Source organism: Cebus imitator, unplaced genomic scaffold (assembly GCF_001604975.1).
Source record: "Cebus imitator isolate Cc_AM_T3 unplaced genomic scaffold, Cebus_imitator-1.0 Scaffold40, whole genome shotgun sequence".
NCBI lineage: Eukaryota > Metazoa > Chordata > Mammalia > Primates > Cebidae > Cebus > Cebus imitator.
The window spans coordinates 641,964-661,031 of NW_016107355.1; the positions used below are offsets into that span (position 1 = coordinate 641,964).

At 38.7% G+C, this 19,068-nt stretch overlaps 2 protein-coding genes and 1 non-coding gene across 3 annotated transcripts; 1 reads left to right on the top strand and 2 right to left on the bottom strand.

Moving 5' to 3' along the window:
- The first annotated feature begins 15,209 nt into the window (after positions 1 to 15,209).
- LOC108302366 (60S ribosomal protein L21-like) lies at positions 15,210 to 15,760 on the top strand. Its single transcript, XM_037737619.1, has one exon. The coding sequence runs from the start codon at positions 15,234 to 15,236 to the stop codon at positions 15,714 to 15,716; it is 483 nt and encodes a 160-aa protein (XP_037593547.1). The 5' UTR covers positions 15,210 to 15,233; the 3' UTR covers positions 15,717 to 15,760.
- Positions 15,761 to 17,912: 2,152 nt separating this feature from the next.
- Positions 17,913 to 18,019, bottom strand: LOC119470787. Its single transcript, XR_005199752.1, has one exon. It is a non-coding gene; the product is annotated as a U6 spliceosomal RNA (small nuclear RNA).
- Positions 18,020 to 18,142: 123 nt separating this feature from the next.
- LOC108302367 (H/ACA ribonucleoprotein complex subunit 3-like) lies at positions 18,143 to 18,444 on the bottom strand. Its single transcript, XM_037737620.1, has one exon. It carries the CDS (start codon positions 18,407 to 18,409, stop codon positions 18,215 to 18,217), a length of 195 nt encoding a protein of 64 aa, XP_037593548.1. The 5' UTR covers positions 18,410 to 18,444; the 3' UTR covers positions 18,143 to 18,214.
- Positions 18,445 to 19,068: the final 624 nt, after the last annotated feature.

The following is a 19,068-nucleotide window of genomic DNA, read 5'->3' on the forward strand; positions in this document are numbered from 1 at the left end:
ATACTGAATGTGAAGAACAAATTTCTAAGGAAACTGACCCAGAAAATAGTTTTAGCTGACGAAAAAGAAATTTCAGAGTGAAGGAATTTTTAAAATCTGGCTGACAGAATATCATTCTTATTGCCATCTTTTTCTATGGAACTCCTCTGCATTTCTTCCTAAGTAATTACTTCAAAAAATTAAATTCGGCTTCTTAAAAAGGAAAAAAAAATGTGAATTCAATAACATCATTCAACATCTTAGCCAAACTCAAATTGCTTCACTTGTCCCCAAAATATCTTTTATAGCTGTTTAAATTCAGGATCCAGCCAAGCTCATACATTACACTTGGATATTGTATTTCTTTAGTCTTCCATTGTGACCCTCTGATCTTCCTGACATTGAATCCCTTGACAAATCCAAGCCAATTTTTTAAAGAATATTCCATCTTCTGAATTTGTTTGACAGTTTCCTCATGATTGGATTTAGACAAGACATTTCTGGCAAGAACTCCACTTAGGTTACGCTGTGTACCTCCCACTCCAACACATCCGGAGGTACCTCACAGCCCAACCCATAGTTGCATGGAGAGTTTGATGATTTGGGACAATGGTAACTGCCAGGTCTCGCCATTGCAAAGGCATACTTTATCACATCATAATTAATAAATAATGCATAGTGTCAAAACTGTATAAATATCTGCTCCCTCAACAGTCCTGCACCCAGCTGTTTTTAGCATTCAGAGATGTTCCTCGCCTAAATAAATTATTATACAGGGAAGTTTGCAAAACAGAGATTTTCTAATTCTATAATTCTTTCTGCACTTATTAGCTGGCATTCTGCTTTAAAGAAAAGTTGGGTTTTTTCCTCCTTTTCTCTCTCTTCCTCCCTGTCTTTCTTTCTTCCTAATACCACTTTGGAATCAAAAAATGCTTATATTTGTTATATTTCAGTATAATTACAATTGTTTTTGAAGTTCAAATTATCCCTAATTAGGTTAGTAGGAGTCCTTTTCAGTCAGCTCTTTGGTTTTTTGATGACTTCATCATTATTTGAGCATTTTCATAGTTTCCTAGTCAATAAAATATTTCAGGTTAAACTGAGACTTTTCTTCCTCAAAACCTGGAATAAGCCATTTCTCCAAACAAGCCTAATTCATTTGGGTGGTGATGGGCACTTGATGTGTTCACATTTAGGAGGCGTCTAATTTGAACGGAAAACACAAAAGATGATTCTCTCCACCAGCAGGTCATACAATGTCGAAATTCAAAAGAAAGTGATGACTGGTCCAGATTACTGAAGCAATAAAATTAACAATGAATTCTCCCTTTATTTCCACCATCGATGTATATAATGTGTCCACAACAATGCTCAAGACATTGTATGTCTTGAAAACTATATGAATTGAAAACTATATGAATTGAAAACTATACATTATTCTTGTTAATAAAGAGAAGCATCCATATCAGTGTAAGTTTTATCAGACAATGACATAGAGTATGTGGCTTATATTTTGCCACAAACTTTACATCCAAGTTATAGTTTTCTTAAGCCCATTATAAATTAAGCTCCTCCTTGGGATTCACATTGACCAGTATGATGCAAATTGTGCCAGGCCCTTATCATGATGTAAGAAAAAACACCTTAATATCTTCTGAAGGTAGTTTACAAATGAGTAAACTACACTTCTCTTGCTTCACCCCCTTCTTTGAATTGCTGCAGCCCTAACTGAGGAACTCATTACCTCTCACTTGGATGTCGGCATAACGTTCTACGCTGTTCTGTGTTTAAGATACACATACTGAAGTATTTGGCAGTGACAAATCAGGAAGCCTGAACTTTACTCTCAACTGGCTCGGAAGTTGAAAGAAAAATATAAAATAATATGGCAAAATATTAACAATCAAATCTAGGTACTGAGTATATAGGTGTTGGATTGTTCTTTCAACTCTTCTGCGTGTTTGAAATTTTTCACACTAAAACAAGGCAAAAGAACTGTCTGATGGAGTCAACCGATTCATCCTCTAAGTTTTTACAAAGCCATCAATGTTGTCTTTCTTAAGCCTAATGATGGTCACATTACTATTCTGTTCCGAAATAGCATTTAGAGAGCTGTGTATTATATGGATTAAAAAATAGACCTTGCAGTCAGACCACTTGGGTTCAAACCCCAAAGTTATGACTTACTAGCCTGTAAACCTGTACTCAGGGAGTTTTCTTAGCCCCCTTGCACCTCAGCTTCCACATATGTGAATAAGGATACTAACGGTACCTGCTTCTCAAAGTTTGGTAGGGATTAAATAATCAAATAGGCCAGGCATGGTGGCTCATGCCTGTAATCACAGCAGTTTGGGAGGCTGAGGCGGGTGGATCATGAGGTTGGGAGATCAAGACCATACTGGCTAACATGGTGAAACTCCATCTCTACTAAAAATACAAAAAATTAGCTGGGTGTGGTGGTGCATGCCTGTAATCTCAGCTACTCAGGAGGCTGAGGCAGAAGAATTGCTTGAACGCAGGAAGTGGAGATTGTAGTGAGCTGAGATTGCACCACTGCACTCCAGCCTGGGCGACAGAGTGAGACTCCATCTCAAAATAAATAAATAAATGAGCAAATACACATAACACACATAAAACTGTGTCTAACACAGTTATGCTACGTAAGCGTTAACTCTGTGTAGACTCAAAGTACTTTCTTCCACAGGATTATTTTTTAAAGAATCTTGTAGTCAGAAGCCTTTGGGAAACATTGGGTTAAATAAAGGAAGGCAAGAATCTTTATTGCAGGACTGATCAGAGCTTTTAACATTCCAATGTCCGTGATGAATCTTCAAGTATGTAGATCTCACATTCAGGGTATCTCATGGGGCCAGTACTTTGAAGATCAGTCTTAGGGAAATACTGAGCTAGAGCAAAAAATCTAAACTCCATTTGGTTTCGAGGGTCTTCTGCTACCCACCCATCAGTCTCACAGTTTCCTGCTTTAATTCACTGAAATTTCTCCAGACAAACTCCAAACTCTGCTACCTCCCAGTTTAACCCAAATATTTCCATGAGCTCTGTGCTGTATCCCCTGCAGGGATTTTCCTCCCCTCCCTGCCCATCAAAAACTGTTCACATGGCACTGCCTCTGTAAAGGCCACCCAGATTCTCCCAGGTATAATTAATTTCCCCATCCTTGCTCCCCTGAGTGCTTTGTTTAAAATTCTATGGAAACACATGACATTCTGTCTTGTTATGAGTGTTTACTTCCAGGTTTCAAAAATCATTTACTTGGATTATTTGTAACTACCTAAGATGAAAAGCACATTCAAATTACAGAGAGAGTCTCTTGTCTACCATTGATCTTAATCTCTTCCCTAAAAGCATTGTTTAATTCCTGTGACACAGAACATTTTTAACATATCTATTTTTCCACAAGACCCTAAATTCCTAGAAGGCGGAATAAAATCTTATCCATTTTTACATCTGTCATCTAACAGAGTTCGATAAACATAGTACATGCTAAATGAATGTGGGGGAAGTAATTAACTCTACAAGATCTATGCCCACAGCTACTTTGATTCAAATAAGAGAAAAGAAGAAAAAGAAATTTAAAAATAATAGATATTTTAAAGCTCCAACTGTTTTCTCTTTATTTAAAGATTCCTCCATTTTGAATGGTTTAAATTAAAAGAACTTTGCTACTTCCCTTTTTGAATTACATAAACTAAATGAAGACAGGAATTTATAAACAAACAGAACATTTTTATTTCATTTTCGTAATTGGCAATAGGCAAGATGCAAGAATCAGAAGTAACTAAGGAGAAAGTAGATGTCATTGGGAGAGAAGCTCAGCTCCTAGTTGGCATTAATTCCAGCGGGAAATGGTAATTAGATATATTCAGATTCTGACCATCTGGAACTATAGAGCTTCTAAATTTGATTTGTGTTGGAGGAATTGTGGTCAAGAAAGGAACATGCACACGGTGATTTGGATATATTCCAAAATATGGCCTTTTGGGACCCCCAAAATCTGTAATTCTACTTGAAAACTTTGAACAGAATAATGTCCTCCTTTGCCAGAGAACTGTTTCTTAGAAACCTGTCTTATGTACGCACAGAGTTAACTAGATATCCACCAAGAGCTTCTAATCTCACAGTCAATAAACAGTTTGATACTTTGCTTTTACACTAGAACACCAAAATAGTTACCAAAACCTCGTGCCTCGTTAAGCTCTGTAAGCTTTAAGCATTGGGCACACATCTAAAGCAAAGAGAAACAGCTAAATAGTATACAGACCACGCTTCGCTTCTATGTGGTGGCGACATCAGCAGAGCCCAGCTTAAGGCAGTTTCCAGCAATGCCTGGAAGATGTGGCTTTAGGTGAGTTTCAGAAGGGAGCTAATGGCACTTGTGGAAAATGATAACATAAAAGTTCAATGGAGCTCTACAGATTGGATCCTAAGCCAACTTTTCTGGAACATAAAGGCATTAACTTATTGCTGTTACTCTGTGCCTCGTAGCCTAAGGATGACTGAACTGATTGGATACGTGAAGCAGAGAAGGAACACCGGGCTTGGTTTCTCTAGTCATCAGTGGGATAATCAATGGCTACAGCCAAGTTGTTTGTTATCAGCTAAGCTCACATGTCTTAGAGGTTTGGCCGTATTTAGAAGTCCAGGTGGATATTGCCCAAGCTTCAAAATCTTTATAGGATCCAATAGTTGTATGAAAATATATCTATGGCATACATATATATGCCACCAAGGTTCAAGCTGCTAGTCTCCTTCTCCTGGCATCTTGGTCTCCTGTTTTCTCTCTTTGACCCCTAAAGTACTTTTTTTAATCACAAGAGTCAGAGTGATTCTGCCATAAATAAAACAGTGTCACATCTCTGCTCAAAACCTTCCATGCTCTGGCTTAATCCAAGCAGATATTTCAAAGTCCATAAAGTCCTATATGATTTGCCTTCCATTACCTTGCGGCCAAGTCCCCTAGACCTGTATTCATTCCCTTCCAGTTATGTTAACCTCCTTGTAGTTCCTTGAACTCACCAGATACGTTCCTGCTCTAGGGTCTTTGCATTTGCTACTCTCTGACCCGAGTAGCTCTTCCTCCAATATCTGAATGGCTCTTTCCCTCATTTATTTAAAGCTTTCAGCCATATAACACCCTCTCAGTGAGATCCTCTGTGACTACACTAGTCAAAGTCACAGGCTCCTCCTCAATGCCCCTTCTCTCACATCTCTTCATATTTTTCCATAGCACTTACTTTATGGGTTGTCTGTGCCCCCCAACTCAAATATATTTCCACATGGACAGGGATCATTATCAGTTTAGCTCACTGATGAATCCTTAGCAACTGGAATAGTACCCAGCCCAGAGTAGACAGTCAGTAAGTATTTGTTGAGTGAATCAAAACAGACCACCCATTATAAAATAACTTAATGTATCTCTTTGTAGCCTTTCTCGTCATTGTGATTGATTCGTTTTGTTAATTATGAGATTATTTACTTAATGTCTCTCTTCTGCTAGATTATAAGTAACACAAGAACTGAGACTGAATCTTCATACCACTGATTCTCTAGCAACTTGCATAGTGCCTGTATTAGTCTGTTTTCACACTGCCATAAAGACATACCCAAGGCTGGGTAATTTACGAAGTAAAAAGGTTTAATTGACTTATAGTTCCACATGGCCTGGGAGGCCTCAGGAAACTTATAATCGTGGCAGAAAAGGAAGAGGTACATCTTACATGGCAGCAGGCTGGAAAGAGTTTGTGTGGCAAGAGAAGGGGGAAGAGCCCCTTATAAAACCATCAGATCTTGTGAGAACTCACTCTCACAAGAACAGCATGGGGGAAACTGCCCCCATAATTCAATCCCCTCTCACCAGGTCTCTACCACGACACCTGGGGATCACAATTCAGTAGGACATTTGGGTACACAAAGCCTAACCACATCAGTGTGATTGCTTAGAAAACGCTTACCAATATTTGTTGAATGAATAAACTGCATCAGGAAGTAGTTAGCATTGGATTCTAGTGCAAGCTCCATATTTCTGACAGTATTATAAAGAGATCACCTTCTGGAATAAGCGCCCTGATAAAGTAAAAAGTTACTAGATACATTAGATAGAGACAGAAAACCTAAATAAGAACCACATGGGTGACAAGGTATTTAAGACAAATGTATAGATAGTTATGCCTGAGTACAGTTGAGCAGAGTTGTTTATGTGTAGGTGTGAGTTGTTTGGGTTTTGAGGTGTGTTTTTCTTTTCTTTTTTTGTTCGTATGAATACAATAGGATCATCTTTCTTCACTTACTTGTTTGCATCTGTGAGGTATCAAAACTTCTTCAAGGAATAAGAAAGAAAAATGTTGCAAGATTATTTGAAATACATAAACCAAGTTACAAATCTGAATTGTCTGAAGGCTAAAAAAAAAACTAAGACAATTTTTCACTCTTAAGAATAATTTGGTTTTATACTTTTAAAAAATAGGTTTATATATTTTTTACACTTAGCATACTCTGGAGAGTATTTTTTAAACTGCCTTAGCATAAAAATACATTAAACTTGCTTTGAAGTTGGGGAAAAATGGGTTTTCCTACATTTTTCATTGGTGTTATCCTGCCATCTAGTGACACAAAATGTTTGACTTGACTTGCACATCTTAAGGACAAACACAGGCTCTCCAAGGCAAAATTCCCAAGTAGCTGATCTAACCTGTCCGGGTCCCTTTCCATTAGTTGAAAGGGGCACCCTAATAGACGAATGTTTGTTCTTGACGTATCTCAGCATGAAAGCTTGAATTTTTATATTTGTCTATCAAACACGAAACTTTTATGCTCTGATTATCATTTTAATCAGACTTATGAAGGAAATGCCCTACTGGGGGTTGTAAACCATTAATCTCTCCACTACTTCTGACCTCATAGTAATCAGGGGATATTTCAGGTCAGATGGACCTCAAAAACTTTACCATTTACTTCATTCCAGAGGAGCTGTGAGGACATTGCAGTAAAAGGGAGGCATAAAGCAACTTCTTTGCATTCAGATGTGTGTGAACACAAACACTTCTGCTTATTTTGTGACACTGGCTGTAATCATAAAATGCCTGAGTTTTATAAAATTATTTATTTTCTAATAAATATATATTATTACACTCAACTGAACCTTAAGTCCCTGGAAATGGCTATTTACCTTTTGTGGATAATAAAAAGAAATGTCTTCAGGATTACAATATACTCTAGCACGCCCAACAAGCCACAGTTTATTTGCCTTCATTTCTCATCACATTTCATTTGTATTAAAAAAACAAAAAGTGACTTGACTGTTAGGCTGGTTTTATCTTTTCCACAACAATTTCCTTATTTATTTCTAAGGATAACAGAGAAAGACAAACACCATATGATACAAAAATTGAAATGCATCCCCTTATTTGCCTCTTACATAAACAAAGAGAAATCGGTAGTGTGCACTTGTAAGATCACCTTTTTGGCTAACAGCTAAATGGACAGATCTGGAATGGAAGAAGTTCTCCAACTTCCAAAGGAAACCTCTTCAGAAAAACGGATGCACATTTACAAGAGGAAGCAGAGAATGGGCGGGCCTTATCATCTGGAAATCTGTTCCCATGAAAGAAGCAAGCACTTCTCTTCTTCTTTTATTCTAGGGAATAAAATGAGTACTTGCTTCTCATGAGTAGGATAACTAGAATTATGGGTAGAGCATGTTCATCATATAGTTGTCTAAGAAGGAACAGTAGGCAAAGTGTATATAGAAATTCCAAAAGCAAAGACTGAACCTTCTCTACTTACATAATTCTTTAGTAATAAGTAACTAACTAATTTTATTTGATTTTGTAACAAAATTTTAGAATAAAGATCTTAAATACTTATTAAGGAGATTATCATTAGATGTATAATTACATACCAATATGTCTTTTTTTTTACAGTGTTTGAGGGAAAGATTGTTTTAAAATAGTTTCCTTTGTGTTTCACCCCAGTGTATGAATAAAGCAGTAAGGAGATTTCTAAATACCTACAGTAGTTGTGTGCACTTCAGAGCATATTTTCTCCATCTGCTGTGTGTCCTCTAACCATAGATTACCTCCTAAAAGTCATCCTAAACAGACGGAACTAACACGAGTTTTTTTCCATTTCTGTGTGTAACTTTAAATATTTTACAATAAAGGAGTAGAAGTTCAAAAGCACAAAATGTCAAAAATATATTATCAAAATAATAATTAAAAAAAACAGTGGACTAGAATGGAAGACTTGTATTAAGGAAAGCCAGGCTAAACAGCCAAGACTTGATGCTCAAAGGGAGTGAAATTCAACTTAACAGCTTAATTGGAGGAAAATATCGTTATTTGTATTTCTTTTTCTTATATCATTTATTTTGAAAATTCAATCTGTAATAAGGAAAAGATGCAATTTTTATATTCGTCAAAGAGTACATGATTTTTTAAGTCGAAAAACAGTGCAGACTCAGGAAGAGGCAGCCACTTAAAGGTTGTAAAGAGGAAGATCTTAGGTAAATTATTTTGGCAGCAATAAGAAAGACAAGGCTGTAGGCAGGGAGTCTAATTAGGGGGCCACTGACAAAGTTCAGATACAAAAGGCAAAAGGGCCAGGCCTGAGTGGTGGTAAATAGGAAGAAATAGAAGATGTTTTGGAAGAATTTATTTTTTTAAAGGTGTATTTTCTTGATGAACCCTATGCCATATGAGACATTTATGGAAACCAGGACATAGTAAGTATCTGTAGTGTGTAGATTCCCGAATGACCTCCAATGACCCCCACCTCCTGGTCGTCATGCCTTGTGTAATCCGCGTGTGTGTGTGTGTGTGTGTGTGTGTGTGTGTGTGTGTGTGTGTGTGTGTGTGTGTGTGTGTATGAGGATTGGACCTAGTAACTTGCTTCTCATGAACAGAATGCAGAAAGAGTGATGGGGTCTCACCAATAGCCTTGTCACTGAGACTCTCAACCCAACTCCTGAACTGAGAAACTAAATCCTGCTAAGAATTACCTGTGCAAGCTCAGAAGCAGACCCTTCCAACTGTGCATTCAGGTAAGACCACAACCCTGCTGATGCCTTGACTGCAGCCTTGAAAGAGTTCCTGAAGCAGAAGACACAGGTAAGCTGTGGCAAATTCCCGACCTATAAAAACTATGAGATAATAAATGTGTGTTGTTTTAAGCCACTAAGTTTGGGGATAGTTTATTATGTCACACTAGATAACTACTGTAGTATTCAATAATATCTGTTGCTGAATTAAATGCATAATACACAAAAACTAACCACACTCAGTGTGGAAAAATGCAAAAATATCTCTTAAAAGAAATAACGTTAGGAACTAGTAAATCTTCAGAGATAAATTTTTTAACCCAAAACTTACCAATAACTTATTAGCTATTTCCATGAATCTTGAATTGAACTGTTTCTCAGGAAGAAGTTTTTCATTTCATAGGAAAATGGAGTCTTCAAGGCTCATTTATCAAAGTGCATTTTTCGTTCCTATCACGGGTTGGTTCCTGGAATCTTTGGTAAACATGCTGTGGTGTTGCAAAAATGGCCACATGTACATGCCACGCGCACATGTGCATACACATAATCACCAGCATGAATGAGCATGTGTGTCTTGACATGTGTATATTTACACACAATCACTAATGTGAATGAGCATGTTTCTAGACATGTTTGCACACTTAAATATATAATATTTAAATATATTATATATAATATATATTTATATATATTTATAACACTTAAATATATAATATATCACACTTAAATAGTGATAAAAGATTGATGCTTGTACCCACATGCACATATCCACTAAAGCAACGAATCATTTTTCAGTATGTACGCCTGGATACTCACAGACATAGACACACAAAAGGAAGTGTCCCGATCCCAAAGGGAAAAGTCAGTTTATTACTCCAGATCAGCACTCCTCAAAAGATCCTGTGGATGTTAACCAGGTAGGCAAAAAATGGGTACAAGATCAAATAAGTTTGGGAAATTGTCTTAAAGTGTTAAATGTCTGTTTTCAATATGCATCTCCAAAAACACTGCTCTACAACTGTTTCCACAGAAAGAAGAGAGGGTTGCAGAAAACAAAGATAGAAACAAAGATTAGGCATTTTACTTTGTTTCTTCAGGTTCACATACAAGGAAGGATTAATCCCATTATTGCACGGAGCACAATATTGTATAAAGCTTTTTTCTTACCATATCTTTATAATAGTGTTAAAGTTCCCATAGATAGATGGGAAGAAAGCAGGTGACTAGGTTCCCCACCCATAAAAATGTAATCATTCACCTGATGGTGGAGAACATAATAGCTCTGTCTCCACTTTCAAAACAGCAGTGGTCCTCCTGCAGCCGGAGCATAATTACTTCCTTTACGGCTTCTGCTATTCCCCAACCTGGTTAACAACACACTCCTCTGGGCTCCCATTGCACTTTGCACAAATCTCAGTCACAGAAACTACTATCTTGTATTGTTTGGGACTAGAGTTTGGGGCCCATGTGCCCCATGATCTTCTAGAAAGTCTCTTGACTAGCACTGTACCCAGAACTGGGTGAACAGCTAATAAGTGTTTCTTGTATAAACTACACAGAAGCAGAAAATCAAATATATCATGTCCTCACTCACAAGTGGGAGCTAAATAAATGGTACACATGGACAAAAAGATGGGGAAAATAGACTCTGGGAACTCCACATGGAGGAGAGTGGGAGGGGAGTGAGGATTGGAAGCTTACCTACTGGGTACAATATCCAATATTTGGGGGATGGATACACTATTATTGCTCATGTAATACCCACATAACAAACAAGCACATATACCACCGAATCTAAAATTTGAAACAAAAAAGAGAGACAAATCAGCTGAGGTGACTTAGTTTTTACCTAAAGAGGATCATTCCAAAAAAGAAGACTGTTAAAACAGAAATAATGCCAGCCTAGAGAGATTGTGATGCAGGAAGCCTGAATCGTGTACCTGGAAAAGAAACTGATGAAAGACTTCGCAGAATGAACCTGAGCCTTCAAATCAATGAGCCTTAAAAATAGAATGCATCAGGCTGGGCGCAGGGGCTCACGCCTGTAATCCCAGCACTTTGGGAGGCCAAGGCAGGCAGATCACCTGAGGTCCGGAGTTCGACACAAGCCTAGTCAAAATGGTGAAACACCATCTCTACAAAAAATACAGAAATTAGCCAGGTGTGGTGGCGCATGCTTGTAATCCCAGCTTCTCGGGAGGCGGAGATGGGAGAATAGCTTGAACCTGGGAGGCGGAGGTTGCAGTGAGCAGAGATAGCGCCACTGCGCTCCAGCATGGCAACAGAGTGAGACTCTGTCTCAAAAAAAAAAAGGAAGAAAGAAATAGAATACATCAGAAAGTGAGTATGTAATGTTTCATTTCTTCAGAAGTGTCTTCTCTATGTGTATCAAAAGAAATAACAAAAAATACTTGAGATGCTGTTATTGTGAGACCTTAGAAATAAGGCTTATAGATGCATGATTTAACTTGTAAGTGAGCAGTGGGTAATTGTTGGGTCTTTTGCCAGCTGCTAAATGGTAGGATGTGGTAAGGATTCAAGATAATCAGAAGGACACTGGAAATATATATTAAGGATGGAACATTAGATAAAATCAGAGCCATCACTTCCACCCGCAGCTCAGATCACACCCCACCCTAGCTCCGAACTCTACCCTCATCTCCTTCTGTATCCTTATTCTGCGTTATTCATATCACCTGTTACTACCTGAAAAGGTATATTATATGTTCATTTTTAATTTTTCATTCTGCTCCCTCCAGTATGTGGCCTCAAGAGCTTAGAATAGTGTCTGACATGCCATAAGCTTGTAATAAATAATAATTGAGCCACTAAATGATGTTGAGTTACAGCTTTGAGCTGTTAAACATGGAGTTACAACTAGCAGCTACCGTTACTGATATAGATGTATATGTGTGTACAGTATAAAGAGCCAGCAGTCATTTCAGGCCACACCTATTACCATTGCTACTACTACTACCTATACTATTACTACTACTGTTACTAACCAGTGCCCATAATAATAGCAAACCTTTAAGCACTTAATACGTGCCAGGTATTGTACTAAGTACTTGATATGCATGAAACCAGTCAATCCTCACAAGAATTCCACTAGGTAGTGAACAGACACAAAAGGTCCTATTATTGAATCAGAATCATGTGACTCAAAGAACTTACCCAATGTCAAACTTTGTTTTTTTCTTTTTTTTTTTTTCTTTTTTTTTTTTTCAATTTTTGTTAATAATTTCAAGGATACAAGCAATCGAGGGGTACAAGCAGAGCAGTGACAGGTCTGAGACATCCCACATGTCCAAGCTCTTTCTTTTTTTATAGTGGTGTACACTTTCAGGCCCAGAGTAATAAGTGAGTTCTCTAATGAAGTTTGCAGGTCACCTCACATAGTGGGGAGAATTTAAGCTATGAAACATCTTCATTTAACCCAGAGTGTTTTTGCAACTTGTGCAACATTATTGAGGAAGCTATGCCTCATAAATTTATAAATCATATGTAAGATTGTCTACTCCAAGACAGAGGCTTTCTGTTCAATTCATATCATAGACAAAAGATCTCCCTCTTAACGAGTGTCACTAGTCTATTTGCCTGGTGGTCTGGAGTTATTGAATAAATGTTTTTGCGTTCCCCAAATCTAGGCATTGAACATCTAAATTTCAATTCGAGAGTATTAGGAAGTAGAGTCTTTGGACAAGGTGTCTAGATGTTTCAGTCAGTCTGGGCTGCTATTAATTGAGAATAATTAAGTCATTAAGGTAGAACCCACATGAATAGGATTAATGCTCTTATAAAAGACACCCCAGAGAGCTCTCTAGCCCTCTTTCTGCCATGTAAAGACACAGCAAAAAGCAATCTATGAGGCAGAAAAATGGGCCCTCACAGACACTAAATCTTCCTATGCCTAAATTGTGGACTTCCTAGCTTCCAAAACTGAAAGATAAAGTTTGTTGCTTAAGCTACCCAGCCTGTGGTAACCTATGACAGCAGCCCAAACTGAGACATCTAAATACCTTGTTTCTAAGAAGACGGAACTGTGTGCCCTGCTTTCTGTTGTTTCTCTGGGTGTGTTTCTGTCATAATCGGGAATAGAAATGGGTTATATGCCAACTACCCTAACTCTGTACTCTGCAGATAACAAATTAGTATTCTACATATCAGGTTTAGAAAAGTAAACACAGTGAATGAAAGATCTGGAACTGATAGTAGAGTTCCCAAGAAATATGTGATTTCTGAACTCCTACACCACTGCCTCCAATAGATAATGCCCTCCATATATGCTTAAGAAAAGCAAACATTTCTCAAGAAACTACTATGCAAGACTTTGTCAGTAAAAATTAATAGGGCATGGTCTCTGCCACCGAGCTTAGGCTAGAGATACAAAAATATAAAGAAAAATGTAATGAAGTGCGATACATTCAATGAGACAGTTACAATTTTGTGAGAGCATAAAAAATTGGAGTAATTCAGGAAGTAAAGAGGAGGAGAGAAGAGATGGCTTAGAGGTATGCCATGGCTGTTGGCTACTCATGTGTGTGCCTACCCTTGGAAAATGCACATCCATATAAAGACAAATGATGGATAGCGAGAAAGAACAACAGAATGCAAGTGCACTGTAGGACACAGTTTGCCTTTCAGAAGGAAATCAAAACCTCTTGACACCAACTGAAAGGCCAAGTTGGACAGCAGTTCCTCTGAAATCTAGGGGAATTCCACAGTGAAGCTCAAGGCAGTGGAAATCTAGTGATCATAATTGCATTTATATTAACTTTGAACGTTTTCTAAGCATACTCATTTTACTTTTTTACTAAAAAAGCAGGCTGCCTTTTATTTTTATGATTTCTAGGTCACATTTTGTTAAATGAAGTATGAAAAAGGTAAATGAAAGCAGCTTGAAATATAATAATCATTTTAAACATTTTTACCATGGATTTACACTGTGTGCAGGGCAGTGCATTTCCAAAAATGGAGACGTGTGTCTTAGTTTGTTCAGGATGCAATTCCATAGACTAGGTGGCCTATAACCAACAGAAATTTACTTCTCGGAGTTCTGAAGGTGGGGAAGTTCAAGATCAAGGTGCCAAAAGATTCAGTGTCTGGAGAGAACCCACTTCCTGGTTCATATATGGCCATATTTTTGCTGTATCCTTACATGGCAGAAAAGGAAAATGACCTCTGTGTAGTCTCTTTCAGGACACTAATCCCATGCATAAAGACTCTGCCCCCATATCCTAACCACGTACCCAAAACTTCATCTCCAAGGGCCATCACATTAGGGGTTAGGAATTCAGTATATGAATTTGATGGGTAGGGAGGAACAAACATTCAGTCGATAGCAGCATGAAACTTACAGAAGCCAAATTATGAGTTATGAAGAGAGCTCTACTTTAGAAACAGTTTCAACTGGTAAGGGACTCATCATTCATTATTTCTTTAAATTGATACATCCTTATTTCTCACACACACATAAAAAGAGTGCTATTTTTTTATTACAAAACTTATACACCCAGAGATGTTATTGAGGAGACACATGACACCATTTCATTAAATCTGAGATTGTGCATCAGCCTTTCATGGCCACAAACCTGGAACCTACAAGTATAATCCAGATTGCAGAAGTAGGTATCTCAGAGAAAAGGTAGGAAACATATCTGAGGATCATTGTGGAAAAAAAAAAAAAGGTAGAAACCACAAGAGATAAAGCACAGACCAGAAGTCAATCTTCTAAGAAATCAGTTAATAACAGTAGACTGGATAAAGAAAATTTGGTACATATATACCATGGAGTACTACACAGCCATAAAAAGAACATGATTGTGTCCTTTGCAGCAACATGAATGGAGCTGGAAGCCATTATCCTAAGCAAATTCACACAGGAACAGAAAACCAAATGCCACACATTCTCACTTAAAAATGGGAGCAAAACATTGAGTACACATGGACACAAAGAAGGGAGCAACAGACACCAAGGCCTACTTGAGGGTAGAGGATGGGAGGAGGGTGAGGATCAAAAAACTACCTATTGGCTGCTATGCTTATTACCTGGGTGATGAAACAATCTGTATACCAAACCCCTGTGACACGCAGTTTACGTAAATAACAAGCCTGCACATGTAGTCCTGAACCTAAAAATTTTAAAAGTAAAAATTAAGTCCTTTCGGCCGGAAATGCCATCTTCCAGTAATTCGCCAAAATGACAAACACAAAGGGAAAGAGGAGAGGCACTCGATACATGTTCTCTAGGCCTTTCACAAAACATGGAGTTGTTCCTTTGGCCACGTATATGCGAATCTATACGAAAGGTGATATTGTGGACATCAAGGGAATGGGTACTGTTCAAAAAGGAATGCCCCACAAATGTTATCATGGCAAAACTGGAAGAGTCTACAATGTTACCCAGCATGCTGCTGGTATTGTTGTAAACAAACAAGCTAAGGGCAAGATTCTTGCCAAGAGAATTAATGTGCGTATTGAGCACATCAAGCACTCTAAGAGCCGAGATAGCTTCCTAAAACGTGTGAAGGAAAATGATCAGAAAAAGGAAGAAGCCAAAGAGAAAGGTACCTGGGTCCAACTGAAGCGCCAGCCTGATCCACCCAGAGAAGCATGCTTTGTGAGAACCAATGGGAAGGAGCCTGAGCTGCTGGAACCTATTCCCTATGAATTCATGGCATAATAGGTGTTAAAAAAAATAAAAGACCTCTGGGCTGTAAAAAAAAAGTAAAAATTAAAAAAGAAATCATTTAAAATCTTAAATGATCTTAAAAATCTTAACCTTGATCTCCCCTGAAATCTGCAAATGTGAATTTGTCTGCATCATGTGCAGTTGAGCCTGTGGTAAAGCAATTTTTCATATGTCTTCCTTCATGACCGAAGAACTGCCTTGCCCTTCAAAGGAGCACAGAAGAATTTTTTATCCTTATATACCTGACTTCTCCAGAACAACCAAGTACTAAGAAAAATCTCCCATATTCCCTATTTTTTCCTATTCCACAAGTCTAATTTTAAAATTATAAAAGCTTTAAATCAATTTTTTATAGTAACTTAAAATGTACCCAATATATAATCCAACTTTCAGATGTCCATAAATGAAGAATAATGCCATCCATTCATATGTCTTTGAGTAATTTTCACCGCTTTTCAGTGAAAAGTTGGTTTAGACTGTTTGCACCCAGCAGCAGAGGGCAAGATTAAGATAAACCAGGACCATGAGAACTAGAAATGAAATTAAATAAACTATAACTATTCTACAAAGACAGTCTAGTTGTCAAGAACTGTGGGGAAGATTTGGATGAATTGTTTGCTTTTCAAAAAGTTTAGTCAGCCCCCAAATCTTAGTATTTACTTTGAGGGACTCAGGAGGGTACACACAAATTTAACTCCCTTAACGTAGGTTATAGGTTAAGGGAGTTAAAGTTAACTCCCTTAAAGTAGGTGAAGAAGGGGGTAGAGAAGTTAAAGTAGGTAGAGAAGGGGGCAGGAAATACTGTTAAGCATTTTAAGCATTAATGAATACTCCCAAGTACTTGACACCAAATAAATGAGATGTCTTGCAGCCCTCAGTATTCTGATATATGAGCCTTCACTCTGATACTTTTCTTACCCTTCCCGATTCCTTGGGCCTTGACTTTAGCCTCCCAGCTAAATTAACTTAATTGAATGTCTATTTGTGCTTTTAGTGGGTTGCCCATACTACAGCCTATATTGTGAAATCTCATGAATTGATTTCCCATGAGAACCTAGAAATTTGATTCTTGTTCTAGCCTTACTGAATTTTGCACTCTATTCAGGAGATAGTCATGTGTGCAAACAGTGGTAGGCATGTGTTTGAGCCGGGATGGGATCTGACTCTCATGTACCCTGCTGTAGCAGCTTGGCAGGTGGGACCCAGGGCCCTGTCCTAAAGTTCCTGTCACAGAGATTCTTCCTTCACAATGGCTCTTTTTAATTTTTCTTTTTTTTTTTTTTAAGATCATGTCTCACTCTGTTGCCCAGGCTGGAGTGCAGTGGCACGATGATCTCAGCGCACTACAACCTACACCTNAAAGTGACCATTTGAGGATTGGCTGCTGCCTGTTCTCACTGCCCACTGTGTTAATGTGCTTTTACACTCAGTTCTCAACTTCTTTTTCTTTTTTCTTTTTAAGATCATGTCTCACTCTGTTGCCCAGGCTGGAGTGCAGTGGCACGATGATCTCAGCGCACTACAACCTACACCTCCCATGTTCAAGTAATTCTTCTGGCTCAGCCTCACAAGTAGCTGTGATTACAAGTGCCTGCCACCTCGCCCTGCTAATTTTTTTATTTTTTATTTTTTGTATTTTTAGTAGAGATGGGGTTTCACCATGTTGGCCAGGCTGGTCTGGGACTCCTGATCTCAAGTGATCTGCCCACCTTGGCCTCCCAAAGTGCTGGGACTACAGGCATGAGCCACCACACTCAGCCCACAATGGCTCTTGATTTTTATTCTTATGGCTATCACCCCAGTACAAATGGTAATCACATTGCACATAACTTTCCATAGACTCCTAACAAGTCTGCCTGTTTGGGATATTTCCCTCTTCTTACTTCTCGCTTCCATAAAATATTTATTGGCTGGGCATGGTGGCTCGTGGCTGTAATCCTAGCACTTGAGGAGGCCAAGGCAGGCAGATAGCTTAAACTCAGGAGTTTGAAATCAGCCTGGGCAACATGGAGAAACCCTGTCTCTACAAAAAATACAAAAATAAGCCAGGCTTGGTGGCACACACCTGTAGTTCCAACTACTCAGGAGGCTGAGGCAGGAGGATCATCCAGCCTAGACAACTGAGTGAGGCTCTGTCTCAAAAAAGAAGATCCTTTTATAAGTCTTTCTTTTTTTTTTTTTATAGAAAAAAATATGGAACGCTTCACGAATTTGCGTGTCATCCTTATGCAGGGGACATGCTAATCTTCTCTGTATCTCTCCAATTTTAGTATATGTGCTGCCAAAGCAAGCACTGTAAGTCTTTCTTTTTTTTTTTCTTTCAAATAATTTTATCTTTAATAATCTTGCAGCAATTTAAAATATGAGAAAGGTCAAACATGCCCCCTTTACAGGTGATGCCACCATGATAGTCTCACGGATTGAAGAGTTTGGTTATGGAGTCTCTGAGGGTTAACAGGCAGCAGAAGAGACATCAGTTTAACGGACTTTCAGAGGACAGAGCGCGGTTGCTGGGTCATGAGCACCTTGAAGCGTTTCTTCATGGTGATTCGGTGTCGGGAGTATTTGTCATCTGGGGAGAACCGAGCAGGATGGGCTGAGCAGGTCTGTTGTCCCATTGGATCAAATTTCTTCAGCGTATAGACGCGATCTCCCTCCTCGTTGAGGTAATACTGGAGAAACATGATCACTCTTAAGCCAGAGGTTCCAATTCGGTACGCAGCTCGGTCGGCTCGGCAGCTTCACGTGTCTATAAGTCTTTCTTAAACAATGCTTTTTGCACGCCATCTCTTGTGCAAGAATCTTTAGTAGCTCCAGAAGTCCTACATTCTGATATTTAAGGCATAAATGAAGATAGGCTGATCTGTGCACAGTACCTTTAGAGCTAGCAAGATAACTAGCAAGATGGGAAGTCAATTCTCAAAGCCTCCTCAAGTTTCAAGAAACAGGAAAGAATGACAAGACTGAGGCCCATGGAGTGACGTTTGGAAAGTATTGTGAGAGAGACCTCCATCAGCCAGGAGCCAGTCAGAGAGCAGGCAGAAACTATACTGCATGTTGGAACAGAGATAATTTAATATAAAAAACTGATAGCTAGGCCGGGCGCGGTGGCTCACGCCTGTAATCCCAGCACTTTGGGAGGCCGAGGCGGGTGGATCATGAGGTCAACAGATCTAGACCATCCTGGTCAACATGGTGAAACCCCGTCTCTACTAAAAATACAAAAAAAATCAGCTGGGCATGGTGGCACATGCCTGTAATCCCAGCTACTCAGGAGGTTGAGGCAGGACAATTACCTGAACCCAGGAGACGGAGGTTGTGGTGAGCCGAGATCGCGCCATCG

Excerpts from the sequence above, each read along its gene's own strand:
- LOC108302366 (XM_037737619.1), top strand. The coding sequence starts at position 15,234 with ATGACAAACACAAAGGGAAAGAGGAGAGGCACTCGATACATGTTCTCT.
- LOC108302367 (XM_037737620.1), bottom strand. The coding sequence starts at position 18,409 with ATGTTTCTCCAGTATTACCTCAACGAGGAGGGAGATCGCGTCTATACG.